Below are 12,796 nucleotides of genomic sequence, written 5' to 3'. Positions count from 1 at the left end.
ACACTTGAGACCTCTCTGAACTGAAGATGCCTGACGTGCCACTGCAGCAGCTCTGCTGTGCCCAAGCCAGGGGCTGAGCCACAGCCACAGCTCCCTGCCCCCGTCTCCTCTCCCTGCTTGGCCCTTGCTGCTGGGCTGGAAGTGCTGAAACCAACAGCTCGCTCCTGGGATCGCACCTCCAGGTGCTTTGAGCGCCTCTCCCAGAAAAGAGGGGCCGTGGGGGAATGCACAAATGGAGTATTTAATATCCTTTTCACATAAAGGGGGGAGTAGACAGGTGAGAGAAAGCTTGAGCTGTCAGTTCGGGTAGGGACTTCTGTTCAGCTGTTGGAGTTATTTCAGTGCTGGAGAGTAGTGGAAGAGCTTGGCTAGAAGGGATACTGCTGAGAAAGCATGGTTGTGAGTCCTTGGATGGTTTTTATTAGCAAACTGAGAACAACTGGGAAAATGAATACATATACACTACAGCCTAAGTGTGTCACAACATCCTTATTATTTCAGAAGGACAAAATAGAAATACAAGTGTAGCAATGTTCATAAACCACAGAATTAGAACAGAGTCCTTAAAAATTCATACAAAATAATCCATGTACAGTTTAGTTATAGCCACTACACAAACCAAAAGCCACAAAACACCAAAACCCCCCAAATGACCCCCAAACAAACCACACTGAAAAATTAAAGGATGGGAGCTACCAGAAGTGTTGCTTAGGTTTAGACACTGAGCTGCACGCTCTGAAAGCACCTCAAGAGCCACGGATGAGGTGCGAGCTGAAAACACGGAATACAATTGCGTTTCTACAGGATTTCTAAGGGCACGCTCGAGCACCTGCCAGCGGCCCCGTCAGCGGGAAACGGCGGCAGGAGGCTCCGCTCCGCTCGGCCTGGCCCGCAGGCCCGCTCGCCGCCGAGGAGGCCCCGGACGGCCCCGGCGCTGGGGGGCGGCGCTGCCGGGGCGGGGCCGCGCCGTCTTCTCGCGGGATCCGTGCGGCGCCGGCGGCCGTGCCCTTGCGGCGCCATGGCGGGCTACTGGGACGGCCCCGAGGGCGAGGAGTGCCCGCGCCGCACCTGGCTCACCACCCGGGTCGGCGCCGCCGCGGGTGAGGGGGGGGCGGCGGCCAAGCGGGGCTGGGCGGCGGGAGCCCCGTCAGCCGCGGCGGCGCGGAGCGGCGCTGACGGCGCCGTCCTGTGTTGCAGGTTTGCTCGGGACGGCCTATCGCATCATCCTGCAGCAGCCCGGCTCGGCCCTGGCCGCCTTGCAGATGGCAACCACCGACTGCGTCACCATGGGTAAGGGCCCGGCTCCGGCCGGCGGCCGCTCCGGGGTCGGGGGGTGTCCCGGGCCGCCCTGCGCTGCCGCGGCACCGGCAGGCTCTGGCGAGGCCTCTGGGTGCAGCCTCCAGCTCTGCGCTCGGTCTTGGCTGGAGTGCCAGAACGACTTGAAACAAGTGCGAAGCTTTACAGTTGGTGTTTCCCTTTGCTGTATTTTCTCTAACACAACACTGATTACATGTCGCATCGCAATAGAAGTTATAGAAGAGGAGGCTGAGGGGAGACCTCCTGGCCCTCTGCAACTCCCTGCCAGGAGGGGGCAGAGAGGGGGGATGAGTCTCTGGAGCCAAGGCCCCAGCGCCAGGCCCCGAGGGAATGGCCTCAAGCTGCCCAGGGCAGGGTCAGGCTGGCTCTGAGGAAGGATTTCTGTGCAGAAGGGGCTGTTGGGCGTTGGAATGGGCTGCCCAGGGCAGGGGGGAGTCCCCGGGATCCCTGGGGGGGTTGAAGAGTCGGGCTGAGCCAGCGCTGAGGGATCTGGGGGAGTTGGGAACGGTCAGGGTGGGGTTAATGGTTGGGCTGGAGGAGCTTCAAGGTCCTTTCCAACCTAGTTGATTCTGTAATTATTCACACGTGGATAATATTTTTTGCTGGATAACACAATACCACATATGGGTGATGACAGAAGAAACGCCTGGATTAATGCTTGAGCAGAAGAACAGCCGTGTCAGCTCAGGCTGAAGATGCAGCTGAGGCAGCCTCTGCCTCCCATGATCTTTATGTAAAGACATGTTCTTTGTGTGAAGTGCAGGTAATGCATTTTTTACAATCTAGAGTAAAAGGTACGTCTTTTCAGTATTTGCAAACTAGCTAGTTTATGGACAAAAGCCAAAACTTACTTTTTTGCTTCATATATTTAGGCTTTGCACTTAATAAATCAGTTGCTGGAGAGCAAATGCAATGTTTCCCATCATGCTGTATAGCCAGGAAGAAACCACCTGGTTTTCCTGAATTGCCTTTGTTTTGCAAGAGAAAGGGGACACTGAAGAGACAAGCAGGGAACTGAGGAGCCTGTTCCAGATGCAGGTGCTGATCCGCAAGGCTGAAGTTCCCTCAGCCCCTTGGCAAGTGTAGAGTTTTCTCACCAAACTCATCTTGTTTTCAGTCTGATTTAGTGGTTTATGTCACTTCTTTCTCCCCATGCATTAGTGCTCTGAACTGGAAGCAGGTTCACAAGCAGTTCAGATCTGCATTTTTGAATTGTTCAACTCTAAAACAGGACCTGGACTCTCCTGTAATAAGTTGAGCCATAGAAGGTCATTATAATGGTCTGGATAATGTAACCAGTTATGATTTCAATAAATCCCGTAGTCCTAAACCGGCATATTAAAACTTCTTACCATTTCTCACAGCTGAGGAAGGGCTTATCCTGCCCACTAGGAAGGGGCCAGACCTCGTGGTCTCAAGCTGTGTGTTTTACCTACAGACCCCTTGGTCCAGAGCAGAGAAAGATGGGAAGCTGAAATACTGTCCTTGATCTGTGAGTTTGCTCTTCTCAGTTGATTGTAGGATCAACATAATTGCACTTTCTGCTGAAAAAATGCAGAGGTTTGTAACATGAGCTTGTAATTTACTAATTTACCATAGAGATTGAAAATTTTTATCCTGGACACTTTTGCTGTTCCCAAGAAAGATGAATTGAAATCTGCAGATGGTGCCTGGTAGCCAGATTCACATTTCGTGATCAAGAACCTGTATTACAAACAAAAATATTTTTTTAAATTTTATTTTTGTGTCTGCTTGACACAGCTATTTGCCAAAGTTTGCAGTTACATAGATTTAGGGATGAGGTATGTAATTCAGTGGACAAGACAATGCTATTTTGTAGTTTTTTAGTTTGATTCAAAATTGTTAATTCAATTTAAAAATCAGTTTATAAAAAATTTACAAACTCGATCCATTTTTCTACTATCCAGAAGTCTTTGCAAGCCCCAGGCAGGCAGAAGAGTAAAATGCCAGGGACAAACTGACCTTAAGGAGAGCAGAGCCATCTGAATTTCTCTGTCTGATTCAGACATTCTGAGCAGAGTTTCAGTGCAGAGCCCAAACCGAATTCTGCTGGCTCCTACACCCTGGGGCAACGTCCTACAGAGAAACCTCCTTCTCTCTTTCCCCCTGGCTGTTGGGGGGCTGCTCCCTTGCCTCATCTGGAAGGGCTCTTACTACGACCAAGCTGGATGTGGGGGTGTTTGTCCGTAGCCATTCGAGCGCTCCTGCCCTGGGTGCTGGCACGCAGCGGGGCTCCTGGGCACCCACCTAAGGGCTGTGGTGGCTCCTGCAGGACCCCTGTGGCACAGGGAGGGCTGCACTGCTGGACCGCAGGAGGCACCAGGAGGAAGGAGGTGGGACTTGCATAATGCTGAGTCTCACCGTAGTGGCAAGGACATGACGCCCCTGGGTAGCCGAAAGCAGGTCTTGCTTCATTTTCCTCTCCTCTGAGGAACTCTTGTACAGCACTGTGGGTCTCAAAAATGTGCTTTGTATGTAATTCTCAGTTCCTTGAGGGGTGTTGTTTTGGTTTTTTATCTCTTGTTTACAGCTACACTAGGAGCTGTGTTTGGAGTAACTACGTGCCTCAGTGCCCAAATCCGAGAGGAACCAGACAATCCCTTGGACTATTTCATAGGAGGCTGTGCAACGGGAGCTGTCTTGGGTGCAAGAGGTAAATGTGGATAATGCCTGTAGTGAAATGAGCCCTCTCTGTTTTCTGAAAAACTTTCTGTTAGGGAAAAATGTAAAATAATCTTGATATCAGGCTTATAAGATTCATCTCAATATCTGAATTCCATTTCGTGCCAGTTTCATTGGTACAGGGCTGCTCAGATAAATACAGCTACAGGAGGACACCAGAGAAAACATCAAACTGATTTACAGAATGAAAACAAGAGCTGACCCAGTGCTGCCGGTTATAACTGCTGGTTATGACTTAAAATTGCAGAGTGTGAAGAACATAGTTGTGGAAATCCGTGTTTTCTTGGCAACGAATGTGATTTATTTTACAGGGAAAATACAATCTAGCATCTGCCTTGTGAATTCTTCATGCACTCTGAGGGACAAGCTGTGTCTTGCTGCTGTTGTTCCTATGGCATCTTGCCAGGCTAGATTAGCTCCTGCAGATATTTATACAGCTGTTTTCTGTAGGCATTCAGACTCAGTGTTAAAGATGTGAGGGATTTATTTAGGTTGTAATTGTGGTGAAATAGAATTTATTTTTACTTTTCCTAGTTGCTGAGCTGATGAGAGTTTGAAGCAGTGATTGTTATTTTTGTCACTGAAATAAGAAATTTGAGATTCCCTCTGTAAGGAGATGGGGTAGTGGATTACAGAAATAGATATTTTGAGTTGCAAGCTAAAAGCATGAGAAAATTTAAAAAAAAAAGTAACTTCTGATTTCTCTTGGTGAACAACATTGCTGATAGTCAAGGGACTGTGAATAGCTCATGGAAAATTTGCAGAGTCTGTTGAGATCTACTGGATAGTGCTTGTGCCCTAATAGATCTTTTATGGTTTGATGTGTTTTTTGCAGCTCACAGTTACATGACTGGTACCACTGCGTGTTTGGGGTTTGGAATTACTGCTGCTCTCTTCAAGATAGGTAACAAGGAGGGCTGGAGGCTGACGGGGCCTCCCAAGCTGTAAATGGAGCTTTCCTTCCCTGCGAGGTGTCTTTCGAATGCTGTACGTAATAAGACTTTGTGTAATAAAGATACTGTCAAATCAGCAGCTGTCACAGAATTTTGATGTCGTTCGGCTCTTTACAGTGTTGGGGCCAAGGTGCAAAAAAGGTGAAGCTGATGGAGTGGAAGCTTCATCTACTGCTGAGATTTCCATGCACGTCACTGCCTCTGTGTCTGCTCTGCACACGCAAGCTCAAGGGGTAAAATTACTGTGTTCAGTCTGGTCTTATGGTTGATCTTGTAATTTCCAGTGGGCCCTGCAGAATTTTTTGGCAAGGATTGGGATTGCAGCGCACTGAGACCATCAGTCAGGGCTTGGAGTCAAAACTTCGGAGGAGGCGCTTGACTCTAGGTTGAGGATCAGGAAGTTGGGATGGGGGAAGGAGCTATAAATCACCCAAAACAAGGTGTTCAGGAGCCTGGGGAAACATTTAAGGAAGTCTAGAGCCCACAGTTTGAGGGTTAGAATTGGGGAATAGCTGAAGCTGGAAGGGACCCCTGGAGATCTTCCCTGCTCCGAGCTGGGTCTGGCTGAATTCTCTATGTGTGAAGTGAAGTGTGTCCAGCAAAGCCAGTCCAGCAAAGCCACTGAGAAGGTGTGGAGGGTTGAGCCACAGGATGCATGAAGAGAGGTGAGGAGAACTCCATCATCCAGCCTGGAGAAAAGAACATTGAGGGCTGATCTGATACCAGTTTTTCACAATTTAATGGTCATGGAAAGGGCAGGCTCATGTGCACAGTAAAAGATGAGAAATAAGCCCAAGTTGCAGAAAGGGAAATTCTAGATAGAAGGAAAAAATCATAACTGGGGTAGATAAAGTGGTGAAAAGTGGCCTTGGAGAGGGTGTGAAATCATTGGGGACAGAATTCAACCAGGCATGTGGGAATGTGAGGGTACAGGGACAGGACATTTGGGGATGGGGTTGTGAGACACTGAATGTGGGCATGAGGGGAGGCAGGAATGTGGGGTAGGGATCACTGAGGTGTAAGGGGAGGGGACAGCAGAGGAGGGGCAGGGTGACACCTGGTCCCAGCCATGACAGACTGCTGCCCTCTGGTGTGTGCTCTGTGGGCAGGTGGGGGTCCCGGGGAGGTGCGGGATGGTCCTGGGGGTAAGTGGGGCTGGGCTGAGGGGATGGTGTCCCCATGTGCTCCCTGGGGCTGGGGGGACCCCTGGCTCTTTAGTGTGGGGGTCAGTGGGACTGGGCTCCGGTTCAGAAGCACAATGGGTGGTGGTGGATGTGTCACCCCCATGAGGCTGGGGGAGCAGGGGGGTTGTTTCTCTCCCACCCATGCACATTTGAGGGCTGCCTGCTTCACCCTGGGCTGCGGAGATGAGCAAGGTTTAGGAGGGGTCTGATGGGCCAGACACCCCCAAGAGGACCTGTCCGGGCTAACCCAGGGTTTACGGCCCTGCCTGCGCCTTCCTGCTGCCTGAGAGGGGAAAAAGCTCCTGGCAGCTTCCAGCTGCCCCGCTGCCTGTCCTCAGGGAACCCGGGTGTCCCCATCGTCCTGTCCCAGGAGTCCGGGGCCTTGGACCTCCCTCTGCCTGGGCCTCTCCCAGCTCCTGGCCGCAGCCACGTGTCCCGTCTGAGCTATAATTACCCAGGCACGTTCCTGGGGGGTCACAGGAGCTTCCCGGAGCAGTGGCAGGCGGTAAGGGGGCACAAACGCATGGCACGGCTTGGTGTGGCATGCCACGCGGCAGCGCAGGACACGGCGCCCGACAAGCGCCCCGTTGGGCTGCAAAGCTCAGCCCGAGTGAGGCCACGCGGCCCCGTGCAAACGCAGCAAGAAACACGCGAGATGCTGCCGGGGCCAGGGGGTGGGGGGGTGTGCAGCGGCGTGCAGCCCGCCGTGGCGTCCCGTGCTGTGCCCCGCAGGGATCGGCACAGCCCAAGGGGAAGCGGTGCCCGAGGGAATGTGGTGGGCAACGTCACACACAGCTGGCGGCGCAGAGCAGACGCTGCCACGCACCAAACGGGGGGGGACAGGTGGCTTCACTGGGGAGCCGTGCCAGGGGCTGGTGGCTTCGCTGCTCTTGGGCCACCAGCAGTTTGAGCTGCAGGGCAATGGTTGGGAAAGGGCCTGGTGGCTTCTGCTATAGGACAGGTGGGACAGAGGGTGTGACTGGGGACAGCGGACTGAGCTATGGGGCTGTGGGGCCCTAGCGTCACGCAGAGGGTTCAGCGCTGTGGCAGATGAGGGACATCAGCCTCAGCTACGGGGCAGTGGTGTTACCCACTGGCCTCACCTATGGGGCTGTGGTTTTGCCAAAGTGAATGACATTCAGTTATGGGGCTGTAGCAGAGCCTGGTGGCCTCAGCTATGGGGTAGAGGCTTTGGCGATGGATCCAGTGGCTTTATGGGGCAGGATGTCCCCAGCCAGGAGTTCTGCTGTGGGCCAGAGGCTCTGGCTATGGGGCTGGCACCCTGACATTGAATTACTTGAGCGTGTCCGAAGGACAACAAAGCTGGTCTGGAGCACGTCATACTAGGAGCAGCTGAAGGAACTGGGGTTGTTTAGTCTGGAGAAGAGGAGGCTGAGGGGAGACCTCATCACCCTCTACAACTCCCTGACAGGAGGTTGCAGAGAGCTGGGGATGAGTCTCTTGAGCCAAGTAACAAGCAATCGGACAAGAGAGCATGGCCTCAAGTTGGACCAGGGAAGGTTTAGACTAGTTATTAGGAAGCATTTCTTTGCAGAAGGGGTTGTTGGGCGTTGGAATGGGCTGCCCAGGGCAGAGGGGGAGTCCCCATCCCTGGAGGGGTTGAAAGGGTAGGGTCGACAGCGCTGAGGGATCTGGTGGAGTTGGGAACTGTCAGTATTAGGTTAATGATTGGACTGGATGATCTTCAAGGTCTTTTCCAACCTAATTGGTTCTGTGATTCTGTGACTGTGTGTGATTCTCTCCATGTGTTCCCACAGGCGAGATGTGGGTTGCGGAGGGGCCGGCTCCAGCCCAGTGGAGCCTGCGGGATGAGGCCCACGCCGAACGCTTCTTGGCCGCGGCCGACCACCTCCGCACCTCCGGACAGCTGGTGGACGTGTCTGTGGGCCCAGAGGGCGACGTGGCCCATGCCGTGGTCCTGGCTTCCATCAGCTCCTTCTTCCTTCGCTTCTTGGAGAGCAGGAGCAGAGAGCTGCACCAGGGACCCCTGCCCCATGTCCCTCTGCCACCCGGGGCCACGCTGCGGGGCTGGCGGGCTCTGCTTGCCTTTGCCTATGGGGGAACTGTGCCTCAGGGCTCAGAGAAGGAGGTGCAGGAGGCCGCCCGGGCCCTGGGGGCCCCCCGGGTGGTAGCCGCCTGTGCCCCAAGGCTGGAGAGTGAGGGAGGTCCCAAGCCCCTGGAGGAGCAGTGGGAGACGCTGAGAGCCATGGAACAGCTCCATGCCAGCGGCCTGGGCTGCGACCTCCAGCTCCGGGCAGGGGATGAGGTCATCCCAGGTGAGCTGGGGGTGGGGGTCCCCCAGGAGGGGCTGAGGAGGCAGACGGGGCACTCTGGGACGGCCAGGTCCCCTGACAGGGATGCTGGGGGCTGAGGGTCCGGGAGGGGATGAGGAGTTAGAGGTTCCCGGAGGGTTGGTCCCCTCGGGAGAGCTGGTGGTTTGGTGGGGGCGGGCCAGGGCACCTGAGTTCCCAGGGGGCTGCATGGTGCAAAGGGCTCCCTGTTGCCCCCCACCATTCTTCCTTCTTCCCCCTAGTTCAGCGCCTGGCCCTGAGCTCCTCCTGTGACTTCTTCCGAGCCCTCTTCACTTGCCCCATGCGGGAGGCCACTCACGACCCTGCCACCCCGCTGGCCACGGGACTGTCCCCAGCTGAGCTGCACCTCCTCCTCTCCTTCGCCTACACAGGGGCTGTGGTGGGACCGTGGCCTGTGGTCCTGGAGGCAGCCGAGACCTCCCTGCGCTACCAGGCCTGGGGGCTTCTCACCCTCTGCCTGGATGTTTTCACCCATGGCCTGACGCCAGAAACTGGCCTGGACGTTCTGGCCTTTGCTGTGGCTTACGATCTGGCCCAGGTGGGCCGTGTAGCAGAGGACTACATCTTGGCCACCTTCCCCAGTGTGGTGGCCACTCCGGCCTTCCTGGATCTTCCTTCACATCTTCTCATCCGCCTCCTCCGCTCTGACGAGCTCAATGTCCTCCATGAACTGGAGGCCTTGGAAGCAGCATCGCGGTGGCTTATGGCCAATGGAAATGGCCAAGAGGATCTCGCCAGAGAAGTCCTGTCATCTGTTCGCTTTGCCCTCATGTCTGGCCGGGAATTGAAGAAGGTCCCATCAGTGGCTGCAGGGGTAGCTGACCCAAAGGTCCTCCGTGAGCTCATGGTAGCAAGTTTGTCCCCTGTGGCCCAGCTGCCATGCCGGGTGCGTTCCTTGGAAGAGGTGCTGGTGGTTTGTGGTGGAGACAAACTAACGGCCAACCTGGCGGCCCGGAAGCCCAGCAGAGACCTCTGGTTTGCCCACCGCTACCTCAGTGCTGTGGGGCTGGTGAAGCAGGTGGAGTGGCGGGCACTGGGACACTTTCCTGATGGCCCACGCTTCCGCCATGCTGTAGCTGTTGTGGGCAACATTCTCTATGTCCTGGGTGGCAAGCGCTACTATGGGGTCCACGACACCCTGGCCAGTGTCTACAGGTGAGAGCTGCAGAGGACCTAGAGGTGCCATGTGGCATCAGGACATTCTGGGATCAGAGGAGGTGTTGGTGAAGCTAGAGCTGCCCCACGGACCATTGTGGCATTGCAGTTGGTCAAGAGGCCCAAGACATTCTGGGATTGGTTGGGTGTAGGACTGGGACATGCCCTCCCACTCCAGGTTGTTACAGTTTTTTGGGAGTTAGGGCAGGGAGGCTCCTATCTGTAGTTCCCTCAGGGCTTTATGGGTTTGGTATTGCCCAGAAGGTGGGGATATTCCTATGCAAGGGGACCACGTGGCCAACATCACCTCACGGCACTGTAGGTAACTGGTGGTCTCTTGCCCCTTTACCTCTCAAACCCAGGTATCAGCCTATGGACGATTCCTGGGAGCGCCTGTCCAGCATGACCTGTGGACGGAGCTACTTTGCTGCTGTGGCACTTGGGGATTTCATCTATGCCCTGGGGGGCTGCTCGAGGGAGCTCTACTGCACAGACACTGTGGAGTGCTATGACCTGGCCAATGACACCTGGAGGTGAGACCGCTCCATGTAGACACCTGCTTTCCTCTGCCCTAGGAGCCCCTTACATTGGCCAGTGGTGCCCATTGAGTGGTCTTTGGGTCACTGAGCCTCCAATGGAGAATGGGCCTACAGTGGCCTTTGGGAGAGATCTACTGGGTGTTGAGCAACCTTGGGGTTGTGAATGAGTTTTTGGCCAATAGTTTTCACTGAGGGTCTGTTGACCATTTGCCAATGAGATGAATCATTTAAGCATCTTCCAGCACTGGGTGCCCTGTTGGGTGTTGGCCAATATTGTCCCTTGAGGGAGTACACTGTGGGTTGACCAATGGTGTCTTTTGGGGTCTACAGTGTGTTGAACGGTGATGCCCCTTGGGCACCCATTATGTGTCAGCTGATGCTGCCCACTGGGGCTCGTTAGGTGTTGGCCAGCATTGCCTGCACTGGTCAATGGAGCCATGGCTCACTGGGGAACTCCTGGGCAGTCAGTCACTGTGGGGCGGCCCTGCTTAACCTGTCCTTCACCCCTCCCTCTCTCCTTGCTCAGGAGGTGCCAGCCCCTGCCAATGGCTCTGTGTGGGCATGCAGCATGTGCCCTGGATGGTGCCCTCTACGTGTCAGGGGGGTGCAATGAGGCATCCCAGTGCCAGGCATCCTTGCTGCGCTACATCCCCGGTATGCCTGCCACGCTTCTGGCCCCCATGAATGGCCAGCGAGCTGGCCACATCATGGAGGAGGCAGGTGGGCAGCTCTATGTGGCTGGGGGGCTCTGCCAGCAGGACGGGCAGACTGGCTACAGGGACCAGCTGGCCTTTGAGGTCTACAGCCCCAAGCTGGACATCTGGGTCCTCCTCAGCCCCCTGCCTCATGCCCATGTAGTTGGGGGTGCAGCTGTGCTAGGGGGGGAACTGCTTGTACTGGGAGGGTACAGTCACGAGACCTACCAGGACACCCACTTGATCCACGCCTATCAGCCGGGCACTCGGCGCTGGATCACCCGGGGAACCTTGCCCCATGCCTATACTGACCTCCAAGTCTGTGTCCTCACTGTACCCCCTGCCTTGCGTGGCCCCAGCTGCCTTAAAGACCCCTCAAAATCACCTGAAACCCCCAATAATACTTAGGGGGGCTGAAAAGCTCTGCACCCCATACTGGGATCCCCAGGTAGCATCCATGGGCACTTCCGTGGGACAAAATCACCCCCAGATCCCTCTCCCAGAATGGATTCCTCCCATGGTTTCCAGTGAACCCCCACCCCAAAGTACATGCCCTTGACTGTGGGGTTCTCATGAGACACAAAGAATCCCCACACTGCAACCCCGTGTCTCCAGGAATACCCATCCCCTGCCCTGAGCACTTCACTGGAAGCTGGGGGTCCCCAGATTTCCCCACACACTTGGGTTGAATAAAAGTGGCTCCTGAACTGCCCATTTGGGTCTTGATTTTTTCTGCTGGGGAACCCAGAGATGCAGGTGCTTCTTGCGAGGAACAGGAGGAGAGCAGGAGACCGATGGCCTGAGTGTCCTGGATGGGTGGCAGTGGGGTCCAGGAGGCGGGTGGAGGTCACTGGGGCTCTGGGTGCCTGTGTGCATTGGACGTGGGGGAGGGTGTGCTGTGTCTCAGGATTGAGAGGCATCTTGGGGTGCATGGGGGGGTCTTGAGGGAACAAGAGAGTCCTGGGGGTGCCAGGGTTTGGGGAGTAGATGGTAGGGTAGATAGGGGACATTGGGGGATCCTAGCTGGTTCTGGGAGGTCTTGGCTTCCTGGAGTGACCTGAAGTGCTTGTTGTGTGGAGAGGTGGGAGAATCCTGGGGAAGACTTGCAAGGAGAGACCCTGGTAATGGGGATTCTGGGGGATATTGGGGCATGAGTGGTACCTTTGGGGAGGGAATTGGGGTACTGATCTGCTGGCTCTTCCTATTTTTTCCCTCATCATTCCCTGAAACTGGAGGGATAGAGGAGAACACTGCTTGTGCTCCTGATCCCTTAACCAGTTGTCCCCAGGCCCTGAAGTCTCTCTTGGTTGCCCTTGGACTTCGTGTTGCAACTTCATTGCTGCTTACCTGAAAAATCTCTAACGGGTATTAATCTGAGGGCCATAGCAGTGTAGGTAGTTTTCTCTTCACATCTTTAACCTGAGCCTCGGGGGGGGGTCAGGAGACTTCCCTAAGAAGTGGGTCTGGTCTGCGTATTGGACCTTCTGTTCCCTTCAGAAGGGAGTCTCCTATGACAATGACCCTTTTGTTTTCTTCTGGAAGCAGTTTTGACACAGGATGTAGGCTGACTTAACCTCAGCGACACCTCCAAGATATATGAACCTTTGTCCTTGTTATTGTTCAGTTCCACTTGCAGAGCCTCGTATCTATTATGACCTGGGAAGGTGGGGCAGTCACAGAGGAGACGTGCCGGGCAGGAGTTGTCATTGTTGCTCAGTAGGTCACTGAGTTCAGCCAGGTGGACAGAGGATGGGGAATTGTCAGTGTCAGGCATCCTGTCTGCCCGCTGGGCCTCTCCCAGGGAAGGCAGGGTGTGATTCCAGTAGTCTCTCTCTCTCTCAAACTCCCTGATATCACAGAATCCCAGAATCATCTCGGTTGGAAAAGACCTTGAAGCTCCTCCAGCCCAACCATGAC

General features: G+C 54.8%; 2 protein-coding genes across 2 annotated transcripts; both read left to right on the top strand.

Moving 5' to 3' along the window:
- Nucleotides 1-962: 962 nt before the first annotated feature.
- Nucleotides 963-5,049, top strand: NDUFA11 (NADH:ubiquinone oxidoreductase subunit A11). Its single transcript, XM_074928282.1, has 4 exons — nucleotides 963-1,100; nucleotides 1,198-1,290; nucleotides 3,869-3,991; nucleotides 4,856-5,049. The coding sequence occupies exons 1-4, from the start codon at nucleotides 1,019-1,021 to the stop codon at nucleotides 4,966-4,968; spliced, it is 411 nt and encodes a 136-aa protein (XP_074784383.1). The 5' UTR covers nucleotides 963-1,018; the 3' UTR covers nucleotides 4,969-5,049.
- A 1,418-nt stretch (nucleotides 5,050-6,467) lies between these two features.
- Nucleotides 6,468-11,585, top strand: KLHL33 (kelch like family member 33). The gene is made up of 5 exons (XM_074928251.1): nucleotides 6,468-6,662; nucleotides 7,936-8,454; nucleotides 8,712-9,645; nucleotides 10,008-10,178; nucleotides 10,711-11,585. The coding sequence occupies exons 2-5, from the start codon at nucleotides 7,941-7,943 to the stop codon at nucleotides 11,285-11,287; spliced, it is 2,196 nt and encodes a 731-aa protein (XP_074784352.1). The 5' UTR covers nucleotides 6,468-6,662; nucleotides 7,936-7,940; the 3' UTR covers nucleotides 11,288-11,585.
- The last annotated feature ends 1,211 nt before the right edge of the window (nucleotides 11,586-12,796 follow it).

The sequence above is a fragment of the Athene noctua genome, chromosome 27 (assembly GCF_965140245.1).
Source record: "Athene noctua chromosome 27, bAthNoc1.hap1.1, whole genome shotgun sequence".
NCBI classification, from domain to species: Eukaryota; Metazoa; Chordata; class Aves; order Strigiformes; family Strigidae; genus Athene; species Athene noctua.
The sequence above is the reverse complement of the archived record's forward strand: the minus strand, read 5'-3'. Positions and strand labels throughout refer to the sequence as shown.